We start from the raw sequence: 18,364 nt of genomic DNA on the forward strand, positions 1-18,364 counted from the left end.
TAGTGTTTCCTAAGCCCTCATAAAGTGTTAGCACTTTTCAGCCCCGTGACAAAGATGAATAGTGCTGGAAGTGATCACCTGAAGTCTATTACTTTATCATGGGACAGGCAAATCCCCTCTCCTCACTCAAAGGTCAGTTCCCCCAGCTCAGCTGGAGGCTGCAAGAGAAGGACCTTGGGCCAGGGAATGAAAACAAAAATGCCAAGTATGAATCTAGGTGCTTCTGTTTGCCAGCTCCTGCTCTGCAGGAAAGAGAATCACTTCCTGGGTTGGAGGGTTCCCTGAGATACTGTTTACAGTGCCCTACTTGCTCCTCTCTCCTGTCCGTAAACACTGCTCCCAGCCTACCCCTTCTGGTGGCTGTAGGATCCCTCTAGTCTTAGAAGCCCAGATGCAAATCTGGGAAATACGGACACCTCTGGCTAGAGCAGGGAAGAAGTGAAAGGAATATGCGAGGGAACCTGGCTACTTCCAGTCTAGTTTTATCTGGGATTTTTGGTGAACTTTTTTTTTTTTTTTGGTGAATTTTTTTTGTGTGTGTGAACTTTCAAGCAGTGGAAACTCTGATTACACTAGGCAACAACATCAATTAGGAAGTAGAAAGTTTTTCCCTTGGTAGGCAAATTAGATTTCCTAATCCCAGAGCTTCCTGTTATCAATTGATTCCCTTGCTTGGACGGCTCTTACTGAGTTGACAGCAGGCCCTGATGCCAAGGAAACCAGTGCCCCTCTAAGAGACCACATGCTGGTGACTTGAGCCATAGGTGATGGAGCAGGAGCCTCTGGGATGAGGGAAGGCAGGAAACCGTTACTATAGTTGGGTTCTTTACTACTCCAGTAGGCTTGACCCTCCTGACACACCCCAGCCTGAAGCAGGTATTTCAAAGACAGTGCTCAGGGGGCAAAACTCAAAGGTCAGAGGAAAAGTTCTTTCCCCACTGGCTGGAGAGGCCTGGAAACTCCTGCCAAATTCCAGAAAACTACAGCTTGGCTGGAAAAGGTAGGCTAAGGCTGCTACTTGAAGGCAAGATGCCTGAAAAGGTACCGAATTCTTGGGGTCTGGTTATCAACCTTCCCCGACCAGTCCTCTACTCTCTTCCGCTGGCTCTATTATACTTCTTCATGGGTCTGGCCCTGTTTTCCATCTATTGGCTAAAGTAGCACTGTAGCACTGTCTTCCCACTGTTCGTTGATTTGCTCGAGCGGGCACCAATAACGCCTCACAACAAATTGTGAGACTTGTTGTTACTGTTTTGAATACGTCATATTGAATACGTCACGGGTAGCTTGCTAGGCTCTGCCATGCGGGCGAGATACTCTGTAGCTTGCTGGGCTCTCCAAGAGGGGCCGAGGAATTGAACCCGCGTTGGCTGCGTGCAAGGCAAACGCCCTACGCTCTGTGCTATCGCTCCAGCCCACTGGCTAAAGTAAATCTACAATATGCCGAGTTACTCACTCTCTAGTTTCAGCCCACAAATAGCCCCGAGAGCCTCAAGCATTGCCAAATACTGTGTTTATTGGTTTGTTACAATGAAGAGTATAGTTTCTGAGCAAAAGAAAGAAAAAAAAATACAAATTTTCTCACAAAACCACTGAGTCGCTAAGGCAGGCACACAAGGGCCACCAAGTTTAATGGAGACCCAAGGACACACAAAGGTCGGCAATGGGGCAGACTGGTTCCCAAAGAGGCCGTGCAGTGCCCAGGGGTAGGGGGAGGCTGGGGAGGCCGTGCTGGATGCAGAAGGGCTGCTCAGCCCTTTTTCCGGTTTCTCAGATACAGGGAGTCTTGAGACCTTAGTGGCAGAGTGGCCTCACCCAGGGACCTAGCCTGCACATAACAGGAGGACGTGGGGATGACGGAGCAAGCAGAGTTCCTAGGTGGGGAGTCAGGAGCCAGGCCCTTCCTAGCAGCCCTTCGAGTGAGCTCCTCTAAGTGGATTTCTGGTCCCTGGGACTCTTGACATCCCAGGGAAAACGTGAGGTCTGGCTCCTACCAGGGCAAAAATAGGAGACCCAGACATCACTCACTTCTCAACCCCATGGGCTCAGCAGATGCCTGGGAGAGCTGTCCCCCAATTCTGGGGCTGTCCCTGAGAGGAGGCTGAGACAGGACTAACTCCCTAAGGAATCACCCTAGGGTTCCTTGGAGGCAGCAAGGCTCCCACTGCATTCCAGTGTCCTCCAGCTGGCAGAAATGTCACCTCTATTTTCAGGGATGCATATATGCATAAAGCAAGGACAGGGTAATGAGCATGAGACTCATACTGGGGGGTACACTGGACGGGCTGGAGCAGTGCAGGGGTTCACCTCAGGTGAACAAAGGCAGTTGGCAGTGCTGCTGGGTGGGCTGCTCTCTCTCAGGACCCACATCTGGTTGCCCTCAGAAAGCCCTGAAGCAGGTTCGGTCTGAGCCCAGGACTGACTCCTGAGACTGCAGCCATCACATTGCCCCGACTGGGGTGGTGTGCGCACACACTCTGGGCCTGCAAAGGGACTCTCAGGAGAGGGAGCAAGAGCCCCACCATCTACCTCACCCTGGTCAGGTGGGGCCCAGGCATGCAGCTACTGCCCTGCTACCTCCAGTAGCGCCGCACTGACCAGGGAGAGACCAGGGGGAACAGCCACGGTTGAGGCTGCAGGTGGCAGTGGGGCTAGATCAGGCCTTTCACAGGGAGCAGGTGTCTCCCTAGGGAGTTGCTCTCTGAGGTTGGTCTGACCCATAACGGCCCTTACCTTAGGGCATTCTGACCCAGCCCACCCTGCAGGGCTAGCACTGCCTGGAGTCAGACCCCAGGCTCACAGCACTTTGTTAGGAACACAGTTAGGCAGGCATAGTTGGCTGAGGGCCAGGGCAGTCTTTGCTGTAACCCCCCTGCACCTCTGTGGGGTCCAGAGACCTGGATTCCCAGGCTCTGACTAGCTGCCACCTCCTGGCTACAGCTCTCATTTGTTCTCTATGAGCATCTGCACCTTGTGGACGAGGTCCCTGGCAATCCGCAGGATCTCTTGGGCATCGTGACGCTCGGCCCGTTCTGGGGAAGACAAGGATAAATGTGGGGATGCTGTAGTGGGGATAGTGGCTGGAAAGGGGCTCCGGTAGTGTCCACCCCGCTTTGTTTGCATCTGTGGAACCCCAGACACCACAGGAAAGGAACTCAGTATTCCCTCATCCCCGCCAACCGGACCAGAGTGGAGGCCCTCAAAGGCCTTCTGGGGCAGCCAGGGGAGCCGGAGCAGTTCCTACCATTGAAGAACTTGATGATGTCAGTGAAGTCCATATTGTTGTCACGGATAATCTCGCGGTAGGCTTCCACCAGGGCCAGGGCAATGAACAGGACGAAGTGCTCTGATGAGATGTGCCGAGCTGCCCAGATCACCTCCCACACGGCAAACACATCCTCATATAGCAGCTCTAGCACAATAAACGGTGAGGGCTTGGGTGGCTGCTCTCAGGCATCCAGATGCACCACAGGTGCAGGTGCAGAGGAGAGCTCCCGGGGCCAAAGTCCGAGGCTTCTCCCAGTTACACACATCCTGGTCTGAAGGGGCGTGTGGGGTTTGGGCCAACACCCTGCCTTAACTTTTATTTACTTATTTATCTACCTTTGGGCCACACCCAGCACTGCTCAGGCTCTGTGCTCAGGAATCATTCCTGGTGGTGCTTGGGGGAGCATAGAGAGGATGCTGGGGACTTAACCCGGGTTGGCTGCTTGTAGCCTTCTAAAGTGTACCACCTCTTCTGACCCTGCTTTCCCCTGCAGTTTAATCCCTGGATACAGCCCTCTGGCAGACTCCACACCCATTCTCTTCTTCGGTTTGATCTGCTGTGGGTTTTGGCCCACACCCAGCTCTTGACAGGGCTTATTCCTTGTTCTGCACACAGGGATTACTCCTGGCAGGGCTGAGGTTCTGGGAAACAACCTGGGTGAGCTGCAGGCAAGGCAAACACCTGACCTACTGCACTGTATCTCTGTCCCGTACCTGTACTCTTGTTGGCTAAGGCAGCCCTTTAGGTGGCAGGAAGATAGTACAATGAGGAAAGTGCTTGCCTTTGCATGCAGCAAGGTTTGGTCCCCTGAGGCCCACGAGTGGTCCCTGTGCAGAGAACCAGGAGTAAACCCTGAGAATAGCCGGTGTGACCTCCCCAGCCAAATAAAAGCATGTGTTCATTCAAATATAGCAGCCAATCTTGATGGTATTTGAGGAGATATGTGGTGGTAGGTCTGTGGGGTACCGGGGATCAAATCTGGGTCAGGCATATGCAAGGCATGTGCCTTACCTGCTGTATCATCTCTCCCCCGCCCCTTAACTAAGGATTTAATTGGTTTTGGGGACACACCTGGCTGTGTTCAGGGTTTACTTCTGGCTCTGTATTCAGGCATTCCTGGGGGGTGGGGGGCACAGGGGGCCACACAGGGTGCCAGTGATTGAATCCAAGTTGGATATCTGCAAGGCAAGCAGCTGACCCACTATACTATCTCTCCAGACCTCTCAACTAAGAATCTCTTAAAAGGCTGGGGACTGGAGAGTTCACTGGTAGGGCACTTGCCTTGTATGCAGCCACTCAGGTTCAATCCCCAGCATCCCAGATGGTCCCTCAAGCACTGCCAGGAATAATATACTGAGTGCAGAGCCAGGAGTTACTCCTGAGCATCACCAGGTATGGCCCAAATAATAACGAAAAACAAAGAAACCCAAAAAACAAAACAAATCTTAAAATATATATATAAGGCTGGGTCCGGAGCTATAATATAGCAGGTAGGGTATTTGACTTGCACACAGTGACCCAGGTTCAATCCCCATGATCCCATATGGTCCCCCAAGCCCTCCAGGAATAATTCCTTAGTAAAAAAATATTCTTGGAGCCGGAGCGATAGTCAGTTGATCTGGGTTCAATCCCCCGCATTCCATATGGCCACCCAAGCACCGCCGGGGTAATTCCTCAGTGCAGAGCCAGGAGTAGCCCCTAAGCATTGCCAGGTGTGACCAAAAAACAAAAAAATAAAATAGAAATTATTCTTACTCAGAGCCAGGAGTAACCCCTGAGCATCATCAGTGTGGATCCAAAATCAAAACAAAGTAAATGAAAATAAATAAAAAATTAAAGGCTGGGAGATAAGGAATCCTGATGGGCCCCAACCACCATTTCTAAATACCTCTGGATTCATACATACATGTGCGCATACTCACGTGCGCGCGCGCGCACACACACACACACACACACACACACACACACACACACACTTAGGAGTGCTGGGCTGAAGAGATAGTATATGGGTTGAGGTAGTTTTGCTTTATTTGCAGCTGACCCTGACTTGATCCCCTGCATCGCATGGCCAGGAGAAACCCCCAAGCATAGAGACACGAGAAGCCCCTGAACACTATAGGATGGTATTCTCCAAATCCCTGCCTACTCAGCATCCCGCCCCCCTCCTCAATTAAGGTCAGGCCACTGGCATTTCTATAAATCTCCCTAGGTAGTTCCAAAAGACAGCTGGGGTAGGGGCCAAAGAGTTAGTACAGGGATTCAAGCACTTGTATTGCATACAGCCAACCAGGGCTCATTACCCAGCACCCCATTATTGTCTTCTGAGCACAGAGCCAGGAATGATCCCTGAGCCCAGACCCAGGAGTAAGCCCTGATTACTGCTGAAGTGTCTCCCCCAGCTCCACAGACACCATTAAAGAAGAAAAGTACAGTTAGAGTTGAGAAACACTCTGTGAAAGAAGTATCTCCAACTGGCTGGGACCCCAGCTCACCATTCAACTGGCTTCTTACCTCTCTTAAAATCGAGCAGAAACCAGCGGTAACAGAAGTAGAAGTGGGTGTAGTCTCCGTTCTGATGCATCAGTTCAAACAGCTCTGAGTCGAGAATCTGAAGTGTCGAAAAGGGAACCAGACTGACCCTCTGCTGCCTCTTTGGGCCACCCTAAGCCGGAATCCCCAATAGCCTGACAGCTGGCACACACACACAGGAACACATACTAGGATTGACACTGTGCTCTATGCCCCACCTGTCTCTCAGGAGTGTATTCTTTCTGAAACAATAACAGTTTCCAGGTGTTTGACTGCATCATCAACCCTACTATTTACCAGAATGTTCACAGAAGCATTCACATGCTGGCAATTCCGCCCAAATTTTGATATTGAGAACAGCTTTTTTTTTTTTTGCTTTTTGGGTCACACCCAGCAATGCTCAGGGGTTACTCCTGGTTTTGCACTCAGGAATTATTCCTGGCGGTGCTTGGGGGACCATATGGGACGCTGGGAATCAAACCCGGGTTGGCCGCGTGCAAGGCAAATGCCCTATCCGCTGTGCTATCGCTCCAGTCCCACAGTTATATTTTTAAATGAAAGAAATTAAACTTATATATGTAAACGACACTCTGAAATGCTCCCCGGGCTCCCTGTGGATGATGGACAAGCCCAGTGGTATTATTTCATGTGATCACATACCCAAAGGCAGAGCTCACCTGGATAAGGGAGCGCATGTTGGCAAAGTGGGTATCCATGGCACCTCCATTGGGGAAGTTCTGGCTCATCCTCTTCATGAGATGGCTGAAGCAGCTGTAGGCCAGCTGATCTGTAGAGAGACATTTGTGAGGCAGCAGGACAGAAGACCCCAGCACCTCACTTCACAGGGGGTATCCTGTGGCTCAGAGGACAAGGCTGGTTTTAACCCCACCCTTCTGGACCCAGTGGTCCTTTTATTTGGTTCGGGGCCACAGCTGGCAGTGTGCGGGGACTACTCCTGGCTCAATTTTCAGGGTGCTACCAGTGGTGTTCAGGGAGTAACTCTGGGGTTCCCACATACAAAGCATGCACTCTAGCCCCCCTGAGTCATATCCCTACCCTCTAATTTCTTCTCCATCAGCTCAAACCCAATTCCATTTTGCAAATACCTCTTCAGCCTGTCCCTTACCGTTATCCAGAATGACCAGGAGAGGTGCCAACAGGTCACACATGCCCTGCACATAGCCCATATCCAGATGCTCCCACACATAGCTGATGGGAATGATAGGAAGAGTCATCATGGGGGAACACCATTCCCTCCCCAGGGACCCTGGGGAGACCATCTGGGGTGTGATGAGAACCAATTATCACCCCTTCACATATTAGTGAAGGAGTGATATATTCCCTTCACATATTAGTGAGGAAAATCAGCTAAGGCTTTCTGAAGAACACGGTAGAGGCTGAGAACTGAAAGACCTCCAGGAATGCTGAAGGGTGAAGTGGGGCACAGTAGCTGACTGTGAGGGGGAGACATTCTGACCCAGTGAGAGGAAAAGGGGGCGGGTCCCTGCCCCGCCCCATAGTGGCACCTGCACATGATGTCTCTGAGCCGCTCCAGGTTGGGGGGTGTGAAGTACCAGTAGTTGCGGTCACATCGCTGTACGTCCTTGTCTATGCGGTGCAGGTTTAAGGCCACAGTGTCCAGTAATTCTATCTGAAAGAGTAGAGGGCCCTCAGGGTGGAGCTGGAGGTCAGAGGTGATACCCAAATATAGGAGTGCAGCAAAAGCAGGGAAGTAGGGACTGAGATGAGGCTGAGCTCAGCGCCACCCTCCAGGACAGTCAGGGCACCCTCACCTTCCAGCCCGCCAGCCTGTCCCCAGCCTTGATGTCAGGAACATCTACATACAGTGTAGGCAGCAGCACACACGGCTGCAAGCTCCTCCCCGGCTTCCAGCTCACTGGCGCTCGAGACCTTCTCCTGGGTGGGATCATGGGACTCGGAGAAAACGTGGGCCGCAGGGCCTGAAGCATCGGGCTCCCCACCGCCATAGTCTTCTTCAAAGCCCACGCTCTGTCCCTCATCTATGCTTGACTGGATGCCTGAGGCCATGGAGTAATTGCGAGAGGAAGGCAGCCCGGAGTCTGGAGAGTCAAACTCCACTGACTGCTGCTGCTCCACCACAGCGGTGCTCGGGGGGCCCCCTCCGGGGGCTTGCTCAAGCTCCACTTGGGAATCTTCAGAGCCCGGGGGCTTGGGGGGCTCCAGGTCATCCACAGAGATAAATACCTGATGGGAGTGAACAGATGGAGGGGTCACGTCTGTACTGTGGCATCTTACCTCAGTTCTTCTCTCCCTTCCTGGGGGTCAAATCTGCGAATAGGAAATTCTCTTCACACCATGATTCTGCTGCCAGGCCTCAGACGTTTCGTCCCCCATTGCCAGGCTGCCACACAGGCAACCAGGGGAAAAGAAATCAGGCTCTCAGGCCAGAGGTGGATGGTCGGCCCAGCTACGGGATGAGATAACATGTATGATTCCCGTCAGCTGTCCTCAGCCTGTTTGCCTATATTGTTTGGCCCATGAATGAGGTTATAAAATCTCCAATGGCCCCCTCTTCAGGTCTCTTCCTGGAGCATGGGAAAATTATGAAGTTGGGGGTTGGAGAGATAGCATGGCGAATAAGGTTCTTGCCTTGCCTGCAGCTGACCCGAGTTCGATCCCCAGCATCCCATATGGTCCCCCAAACGTAGGAGTGATTCCTGAGTGCAGAGCTAGGAATAAGCCCCGAGTATGCCAGGTGTGACCCAAAAACAAATTTAAAATAAAAGGAAAAAAGGAAACTACAAAGCATAGGCTTCCAGGGCTACTGCAGGGCAGGGCACCCGGAGGCCTGTGCGTCAGTGGCTGGTGATGAGAATGTGACTATACACACCACTGCCAGCTGCCTGAGGCCAGGAGAGCTCCTCAGTGGCTCTGTGTGGGGGCATAGGCAGTCTTGGGGAAAGTTGCTAGGGAACAAGTTCTTTACTTCTAGTACTAAATGTTCAGCAGAAGGCGGGAAAGTTCAGTAGCAAGTACAAATCAGCTATACTTTTTAAAATAAGATAAAGGATGACCTGACACAGCATATGGTCCCCTGAGCACCACTGGATGTGCTCCCCTATTACCCCCCAAAAAATACCCATGGGGTTGGAGAAATAGTATAGGGATAAGATGCTTGCCTTGTGGGAGGCTGATCCTAGTTTGGTTCCTAGTACTGCTTATGGTCCCCTATAACCAAGAGAAACCCCTGAGTACAAAACCAAAAGTAGCCCTTGGGCATTGCTGGGTATGGTGCCAACCCCCAGTTGCAGTCCTACCTCCTTTCCTCATCTTTTTTTTAAATTAGTCATTTAAATCTTGCTACAACCTGAGTTTCCTGATAGGAGGATTTAATAAAGTAACAGAATATACATTATCTAAAGTGGCAATTTCACAGGAAAAAAAAACAGGTTAGTTTAAAAATATCCTTTAAAATCCTTTAAAATATATGTATATATCTCCTTAAGGAGATGGGGTTGGCATGTGGGAGATTCTGGTTTGATCCCCAATACCTTACATGTCATGGTTTCTTGAACACCACACAAGAAACAGCTCAACAGCCGCAGAAAGTATCCTTACAACTGACATTACTCCCCCAGGGGCTGCAGAGCCACAGAGTGCCATGAATCCAATCTGAGGCTCCACATACAAAGAACATGCTACAGTCCTTGAGTTGTCTCTCCAGCTCCTACACTGAAAGTTTTTATCAGCTCTAGTTGGGCCCAATAGCTTGTAGTTTGGGACTTGCTATTGGCCAAAGGCAAGAAGTGTGACCCTAGGAAGAACAATATAGGCTCTGACCCGGCGTCTGTACAGTCAGTTCTCTCAGGTGATAGAAACACCTTGGTGATAGTGTTTCTTTGCCAGTAGATACCTATAGAAACTTTCATTCTAAGTGCTTCCCTGGTCACCAGCCAATGGCTGTTGAAGTTCTGTACTAAGGGTAACACTGAGACAGATCGCTGAGGCCCAGAGATGGGAAATCACTCATCTTCTCACAGGAAAACTAGGACTAAGGGGCTGGAACCATAGTACAGCAGGTAGGGAACTTGCCTTGCTCTCAGCCAACCCAGGTTTGATCCCTGGCATCCCATATGGTCCCCTAAGCCCCACCAGGAATAATTCCTGAGTGCCGAGCCCCAGGAGTAACCCCTAAGCATCACTGGATTGACCCTCCCCCCCCAAAAAAAAAGCCCAAACAGAAAAGCAGAATACAATGCACTACCTCACTTTATTCCTACAAAACCCAGACAAACAGGTAGCAGGGGAATAATCATTCCAGTCTCCAGTGGAAGAAAATGATGCACAGACACATTAAGTCATTCTCCCAAAGCTCTACTGCAGCAAGAATTAGAGGTCGAGCTCGTACTCAGGGCTCCTGTAAATATAATCCTGGCACACCCCGGCCCAAACCCGCCCAGGTCCCGCCTGGCTCACGTCATTGCTGATGGTGGAATCTCGGTGGATGAGGCGCTGCACGTGGCTGTCAATGCTGCTGCCCGAGGAGAACTTGGTGAGTGTGGCTGGGTGAGCCTCCCGCTCCCGCTGCCGCACAACTGCTTCGCAGGCCTTCCACTCTGCCAACACCCGCTGGTACCTGGCTGCCACTGCTGTGTCCACCTGTGTGCGAACCACACACAGCCCATAGGGGCAGGGGCGCCCAGCCTTCCTCTGCAAGGGACAGCTGGGTAGGGTCAGGTCCCAGGGTGAGGAGAGGGAGGCGAGTGTCAGTGAATCTAGGCTCCTCACGGAAAGCTAGAATTTTCTGCCTCATGTCTTTCTGGCTGGGAAGAAGCTGGGCTGTCTGGGCCCTCTCCCTGGGGTGCCCTGGCTCTACTCCCCATCTCCCAGGGGAACAAGTTCCCCTTACCTGCTCCATCTCCTTCTTGGACATGCCAAACTTGTAGTGGCCAAGCAGAAAAGGCCAGACGTCCTTGCGGATCTCATGTTCCACACCACCGCAGTACACCTGCCGCAGCAGCTCCAGCTCCTTGTAATTCTGTGGGAGCCAAAGACCAAAGACTGTGTAACCCCTGTGCTCACAGCAGACCTTTGGGTGGCTTCATCCAGTGGAAAGGTGGGGCTAGACAAACTGCTGTAGGCCGAGCAAGCTCTGCTTTGATGTGGTCATGTTCTCCCCACCCCGGATTCTAGTGGAAAGAGGGTCACTTCAGCCCTCCTTCCTTCCAGGGCAGGAAACAGAGCCCAGAGAGATGCAGAATTCTTTTTTTTCTTTTGGGTCACATCCAGTGATGCTCAGGGGATACTCCTGGCTCTGCACTCAGGAATCACTCCTGGCAGTACCTGGGGGACCATATGGGATGCTGGGGATTGAAACCAAGTCAGCCGTGTGCAAGGCAAACACCCTACCCACTGTACAGCTCTGTGTAGCTCTGGCCCCCAAGATGCAGAAATTTGCCCTAAGCTGTGAAACAATGGAATTAGCCCCTTCTCATGGAAGCTACCAGGCTAGGTGTCTGAGATTCTGTCATGATTAGGGTCCTTCAGTGCCATCCCTGACTTGTCAAGCTGACCCCTCACTAGCTCAGTTTTGGAGAGGACTCCCCAGGAGTGCATGGGGACCATCAGAATTACACCCAGAGGTGCCTGAGAGGTGATGTGGAATGAGGAACTGAATTCTGGGTTTCATCTTTGCAATGCATATACTCCAGCCTTGGAGCCTCTTCCCAGAGGCTCTGTGTGCACCTGGTCTGAGACCTGCTCCTGGAGTAGGCTGCTTTGTACTCAGTGTCTCAGGCCCCCTTCCCATCCCTCGGAGTCTGCACCTTTTGTCTCTGTTTGAGGGCCGCATCCAGCAGTGCTCAGAGGTTACTCTCAGCTTGGTGCTCAGGGGACCATGTGAGAGCCAGTGATCAAACCCAGGCCTCCTGCATGCAAAGCATGCGCTCCAGCCCGCTGAGCTTTGTTCTCTGGCCCACCTTTTCGTCTTTCTGGTACTTGCTCCACACGTCCTTGGTGAGGCCTCCGGAGGCCCCTGGGGGGCATGCGGGTGGGATGATGTTGTGATGCACCAGCGCTGACAGGTGGGTCCGCACTGTGGACAGGTGGCGGCAGTATGCCAGCCCTGTGGGGGTCAGGGGTCAGGGGAGCAAGGAGACTGTGACCACTGTGCCTGCCCCTTCCCCCACCCTCCCCACCTTAGCCCACACTCACAGCCGTAGAAGGCCCGGGATACAATCTGCCTCTTCATGCTCTCACACAGTAGCCTGAGGGGCAACCTGTGGAGACAACCTGACTCAGCAGGGTGAGGAGGATGAGGGGGACATTCTGGTGCAGAAGGCAGGCCAGGTGCTCCCTCCCCTTGCCACTGTTGTAGCAGACTGCTTTGGGACCAGCCTGGCTTCCAACCCTCCAGGGACCTCAGGCAACTAACCTCACTTCATGTTAGTGAATCTGGGCTCCCCATGGAAAGTGAAGAGAACCATCTTAGGGTGATCGGTAATAACAGAGTAGTTTTTGTTGTTGTTGTTCTTTTTTGTTTGTTTGTTTTAAAGGCAAAGCAGCAGGCAGAAAAATATCAAGTGCTGGTTGACAAAGGGCACTTGCACAAATACCATATACAGCCTGGCACACGGCAGGTATCCAAGTACCTGTTGTTTTTCCCCAGATATAAAATCTGACGGCAGGACATCCACATGAGAAGAATTAAGAACCTACTATACATCAGGTATAGCTCTAGGCACCCAGATGGTCCTCACAGGTACTTGTTGAAACAAGTAGGGTTATTCCTGATTTACAGGTGAAGCCACTGAGGCTCTGAAACATAGTTAACTTTCTAATACTACACAGGTAGCAAATGTAAAATTCAAACCCAGGTAGATCCAAACCAAGGCTGCCTGGTTCAGGGAAGTGAAATAGCCATTAATGACAGGAAGGCCCACAGGGAGCTATTGTGACAGGCAAAGAGGCCTACAGGGAGCTGTTGTGACAGGACCTGCCCACTCACCGGTCCGGGACACAGTTGCAGTGGCTGGGGGTAGCATACGGGGAGCTACTGGTGGAGCAGGAGAGGCAGGAGGAGCCCTGGTTGCACAAGGGCTCCAGGTGCCACACTGGCAGGCCAGGTCCAAAGCCTTGCATCTCGATCATGTCGCCAGCATCTGAGGGTGGAAAGGTAGGAGAGTGAGGACTTGGAGGGCCTCTTCTCCCATGCACGGTGCACGCCCACCTCTGTGCCAGAGCTACAGCATGAAGTTACCCATGAGTGGAAAACCACAGGGGTGGTTCCTGCCTGGTCCCGAGCCCAGAGATGGAAATGGTAGAAAGAGAGGGCGCCTGACACTTCCCTGCCTCCCCCTAGTCTTTCTGCATGTGATAAAATACGTTGAGTCATGGATGATTACGACTGTTCTCTCCGGCTTGCTCTCAGAAATGGAATAAACATTCACTTTTCTAGAATGAAGAGAAAGAAAGAGAAGGAGCAACAAAAGTCTGAGCTCTCTGACATGCCACCAGCAAGTTTAGCCTTTGAGGATTCACCCTGGTCCTCCTGGACCAACCAACTAAGATTTATAGAAAGGTGCCGGGAAGGTTACAAACCTTCCTGTGCCAGGAAGTCTCCACTCATCAGTCCCTGAGGATCACCTGTCCCTGAGGCGACCCATCCCACTCTGCAAACCTCATCCCCCAAAGGTTCTAGACTTTGCCACTAGTGACTACAGGAGAACCAAACTCTGGGCCCAAGCCAGGTGCTCCTTCCTGCTGCCAGTTCACATTGGGCCTTCCTGAGTTCTCCCCACCTAGCCTGATACTCAGTGCACTGACATCCTGCACACACAGTGAGCTGAAAGAAGGACAAAACTCCCAGGGCTGCCAGGTTGCTGCGAGGATAAGGGAAGAGCCTGGGCTGTGCCACCATCCAGAAGAATGTGCCCAGGGGCAGCCTCAGCAACCAGCTCAAGGGACACGGCTATGGCCTAAGCAGACAGAATCTTCTCAGACAATCCAGCTGCTCTGAATGAGAACTCAAGAGCCTTGAGAGGTTCTTAGGGACAGAGCGTGCAGGCACTGGTCTTGGAGGGGAACTCTGGCTAGTTCAGTAAGTCACAAAGATGAAGCAAAGAGAGGGCAGGAAGAAAAAGGATGGGAGATGACTTCAGGAAGGAGGGAGAGAACAAAGAGAGAGGAAGAACAAAGAGCGAACTATGTATGTGATGAAGAGACCTCTTTCAAGTGGGTTTTTCATTTTTCCCTGTGAATCCTGGCCTAGGCGCTGGCCTGTTAAAATCTGGAACAGACCTAGGCCTGGTTTCTGTGGGACCCAGACTCCACCTGGGTGTGCCTTGGAGTGTGCCCTGTCTTAGCCTGGGGCTCTTTTCCCAGATACTTCCCTACCCCCACCCCGCCCTTACCCTAGGCTGGGATTTTTGTAGAAATCTGGCCCTTCAGCTCCACCACAAAGCAAATGAAGGGAACATACTTGGCAAGGAGGGGCTGTGGCTCTGGGCATGAGGGTTTAGAAGCCATGCCCAAAGGAAGAGGAGGGAAGGGACAAGTACAGGTGGGTGAGGCATGTGCCCAGCCCAGGCCCCTGCAGCAGCAGAGGAAAGGCCAGTGGTGGGGCAAGCTGGGTGGGAGCAGGCCCAGCCAGGCAGGCAGCAGGCAGCAGGCGGGCAGGCAGGGGTCGGGGCGTGGGGGGCAACAGGGACGGGGGCAGAGGTTGGGCACACAGGGAAACAAGCTCATGCTCAGAAAGCAGGGCCCATACAAGGCAAGTCTCCTGGGTCAATGCTCTTCACCTTAATTCTCCAGGAAGGAGCTGAACCAGCCAGCCTTGAATACTGTCTCAGAATGAACCCAGTGCAGACAGCTGGAACTCTGGTGTTACTGGGAGAGGGGCAGCAGGCTAGATGGGGGCGCAGGTGGGGGTCTGCTGGGCCAGCTTGGACTCTGACTCTCTCCTCTGAGCATGAGGAAAGTCTGAAGTAAAACAATCAGGGTGGTTGAACCCCACAGCCCCTAAACTCCGAGTGAAAGGCGCCTGGCCTGGAGCAGAATTAGAGTGAACAGCATTTCTGCTCTGGGAGAAGACAGCAGGACAGGGTCAGGGACAAGGAGGGGAGAGTCTGGACACCCGCCACTTGATTCACATGCACAAGTCAAGCATGTTGCAGGTCTCAAAAGCAATGGCTAGCAGAATGGACTCAACAGTGTTGTCATTATGGACTGGGGTGGAGCTGGGGCTACCACACCGCCTCTCATCTGCCTGCCAAACTGCTCTCAAGTGTCCTCGCTGTTCCCAAGGGACCCTGTACTGGGTTGGTCCGAACTCCAAGTTTCCTGAGAAGTTGCCCAGACAAGCCCTGTGGCTTGTAGGTCACTCTATTCCTAGAGACCCTCTGAGCCTGTAGGTCACTCTAGACCTCAGCTTTAAATCAGGGGTGGGCTTGCTATGCCCAAGTCTCCCAAGACAGGGGGTTCTGTGGGGCACCCCCAGTGTCCAGTCTGACTACCAATTTGTGGACCAAGAAGGGGCTCCTGGCCTCCCCTCAGACTCAGCTTTCCCACACCGCTCAAAGTCTGTATTAGCACCAAGCTCGGTAAGCAGGGCACCAGATGGCAAGCTGCGTGTGGGCAATACTATCAGTCAGGCTCCCGTGTTCCCACCCAGGCCTGGCTACAGTCTCCTATGGCAAGGCTGGGAGAGAATGCAGCTATGTGGTGGGTAAGAGGGCAGCTGAGCTGCTGAGGCGAGGCAGGGGTTGTGCTCTAAGTCAAGGGCTTGGTTGCCCAAACTTGGGGAAACCCAAGGTCAAGGAAATAGGCTCTTTGGTAGAACTTGGAAGCATAAGGAAAGGATTTGGCATATTCTTAGTCATATTCTGGCTGGAGCAGGAAAAGGAGAAAAGAAATTAATTCTGTGGCATGGGAATGGAAAGTTCCCCTAAACTGTTAGAGGCTGACCTTAGCTTCTTCATCATCAGTCTTCCCTTGAGCACCCCAGCCTAGTCCAGACTGGGTCCCTGGTTGATCAGTCTCTTAAAAAAGCTAGGATTTGACCAGAGCAATAGTACAGCGGGTACAGCATATGCCTTACGTTCTTTCTGTAGTGTCACTTGATCCCCTGCTTGACCCACACAGACATGCATGAACTGTCCAACCCTACTCAGGCCCAAGAAGGGCCTGATCCCAAACTCTGATTTGATTAAATCTAGAATCAGAAGCACAGGATCCCAGGCAGCCAGTGAGCGGGACAGATTCTGTCCTGGGCTTGCCATTATGACACCCAAGAGGAGGAACCGGGCTCAGAGGACCACTCGGGGTTCCCAAGAAGCAACTGATAAGACTTTCCCATTGCAAGATCTTCCTTCTCTCCTCAGGCATAAATCCCTCTCCATACAGAGGCACTGGGGACACCCAGAGCTACCTTCTCTTGGCACTGCACTGTCTTCTCTTCTTGCCAGCATCTCATTTCACCCTCTGATCTTCCTCTGTTAGAGGGGATCCACCCTGAGTGTGAATCCCATAATGCCAACACTGCCATTCGAGCCCCTGTGGTGGGTGGCAGGGGCGCCCAGGGGGGAGGACGGGGGATGGGATGGGTCAGGAGAGGGGAGGGATAAAAACCTTTCATCGGATTGGGAGCTGTGAGGTTCCGCGAGCAGATCATTGAGAGCATTGCGTGTAGTTTATCTTCCTCTTCCTCATCATCGTCCACCGAGGCCGGGCGGCTGGCCGCTAGGTGGTGGTAGTTAATAGTGACTGCTCAAAGAAAATATCAAGAGAAGCAGAGGCATGAGGACCCTGCTCCCCAGAGTCCCTTCCTTGGGGGAGTGAAATGGAGTCTGGGCCACCTTGAGCCTGAAGGGCATGAAGAGGGGAAGGGGAAGTGGAGAGCTCTTTCGATGACTTAACCGGGAGGAAGGAAGATCTAGAGGTGCTCCGCTTTTTGGAGGAGGCCTCAAAGAAGAAGAGAGAAAGAGAACTGAAGGGGTACAAGGGCAGTGAAAGGAGGGGATCAAGTGAGGCAGGCAGGCAGCTCAGAAGCTCACCAGCTCTGGCTGAGCCTGGACACAACTGCTACCAGGTGGACCTTCATTAATTCTTCACTTTGGTCTGCTGGACCAAATCTCAAGATTACTCTTAATCCTTTCCTTCAAATTGTAAATCCAGCCTTCCCCAAGGATTTTCCCAGAGCGGCTTCCAAGGATTCTGAGTTACCAGCTGGATCTTAATGCCTTGATGCCCTAGCTTACCCTTAAGGAAAGTGGTCCTTCCTTGAAGTGATGAGAATTGGGAAATGCTAAGGCCTAAAGAAGGGAAGCACTGACTGAGTAATCTAAGCTGAGCTGCATCTTGAGATTAAATGTCATGTTTGCAACACATTCTGGCAAAAGATGTACCTCCTATAAGGCACATTTAGCAGAGGAGGGGAGATCACCCTGTCTCATGCCCTCCAAGCTGTTGGGGCCACTTGTACTGTGACCACGTGTCTGCAGTCAGGGTAATCTGTCTGCTAATACAGAGAAAATTTGTTATCAATGTATTGCACAAGTTATGAAATTAGGGAGCAGGTGAGATAGCTGGCAATAAATGCTCTGAGCTGGCCTTATCCCCAGATCAGTAAGCTAGACCCAGAGCATCTCACAAGCAATAGCAGAACTATGATCAGAAAAGAATCCTGGTGTTGGCAGAAAACTAGAAATGGGTACTCATGGGCTCAGAGGTATGTGTCCAGGACTATAAGGGCCAAACTACCTTTCAACCTTAGCACCCCACTCCTTGGATACCTCCATATCTCTCCCCTTCAGATGGCACCCCCAAATCCTTTCAAAATTCCTCTTGTGAGTAGCTGGTTTGACCTTGGATAATTGGCAGAGCCAGTGGACAATTAATGCTATCCCCCCAAAAAGCCCCAAGCTCCCACCAGGAAGCTCTGTGGTGAGCAGACAAGCTGAGGAGAATGGGTATTCCTTACCTTTTATTGCTAATCTTTTTTTCTTTGTTTTCTTTTGGGCACAGAGATTGGGTCAGACCCAACAGTGCTCAGGGGCTACCCCTGGCTCTGTGTTCAGGAACTGCTCTTGGGTGGTGCTTGGGGGGGACCATGCAGCACCAGGGATTGTACCTGGGCCTCCTGCATGTGAAGCAAGTGCTCAGACCATTGCTCTAACTCTCTGACTCTCCTGGAGCAGGGCATGAAAGGGTGGCTAAGAGAATGAAAATTTAGAGAAACACAGCTAGGTGGAAGAGCAATTTTACAGAGGGATGATTAACAGTAGGAGGGGCGGATCCAATTAGAGGCTAAGCTATGACCCTCTCCACTTGGTCTGGTCAGCCGACCTGTCTGCCACCCTCCGAGGTGACAGTGCACCCACCCCCACCCCCACCCCTGCCTCCCTGAGCATCTTTCCATCCTCTGCCATGCATGAAGTTTGGGACACTCACTGTGCTCGTGCTTGTGGCCTGGGTAAATGATCCGGAACACATAGTCTGTGGCCCGCCCCATGCCCATCTCCTCCACGTCCACAGACCGCATGCTGCTGCGTTTCCGGAGCTTGGGAAACACCTTCCCCTGTGGAGGGC

General features: G+C 52.1%; 1 protein-coding gene across 2 annotated transcripts in view; it reads right to left on the reverse strand.

The window, feature by feature from the left end:
• Positions 1 to 1,496: 1,496 nt before the first annotated feature.
• Positions 1,497 to 18,364, reverse strand: part of SGSM2 (small G protein signaling modulator 2) — a 42,500-nt gene continuing 25,632 nt past the window's right edge. The window contains exons 11-24 of one of the 2 annotated variants that reach the window (XM_056127858.1): positions 18,227 to 18,353; positions 16,406 to 16,540; positions 12,786 to 12,939; positions 11,993 to 12,057; positions 11,758 to 11,903; positions 10,689 to 10,817; positions 10,256 to 10,438; positions 7,643 to 8,023; positions 7,324 to 7,448; positions 6,924 to 7,006; positions 6,475 to 6,584; positions 5,780 to 5,876; positions 3,245 to 3,412; positions 1,497 to 3,032 (exon numbers count right to left, since the gene is read on the reverse strand). In XM_056127858.1, coding sequence (XP_055983833.1) covers positions 2,944 to 3,032; positions 3,245 to 3,412; positions 5,780 to 5,876; positions 6,475 to 6,584; positions 6,924 to 7,006; positions 7,324 to 7,448; positions 7,643 to 8,023; positions 10,256 to 10,438; positions 10,689 to 10,817; positions 11,758 to 11,903; positions 11,993 to 12,057; positions 12,786 to 12,939; positions 16,406 to 16,540; positions 18,227 to 18,353 — 1,992 coding nt within the window. In that variant the 3' untranslated portion in view covers positions 1,497 to 2,943. The remainder of the gene's footprint in view (positions 3,033 to 3,244; positions 3,413 to 5,779; positions 5,877 to 6,474; positions 6,585 to 6,923; positions 7,007 to 7,323; positions 7,449 to 7,642; positions 8,024 to 10,255; positions 10,439 to 10,688; positions 10,818 to 11,757; positions 11,904 to 11,992; positions 12,058 to 12,785; positions 12,940 to 16,405; positions 16,541 to 18,226; positions 18,354 to 18,364) is intronic. The other variant, XM_056127859.1, reaches the window with a different exon arrangement.

The sequence above is a fragment of the Sorex fumeus genome, unplaced genomic scaffold, assembly GCF_029834395.1.
Source record: "Sorex fumeus unplaced genomic scaffold, SorFum_2.1 ptg000063l, whole genome shotgun sequence".
NCBI lineage: Eukaryota > Metazoa > Chordata > Mammalia > Eulipotyphla > Soricidae > Sorex > Sorex fumeus.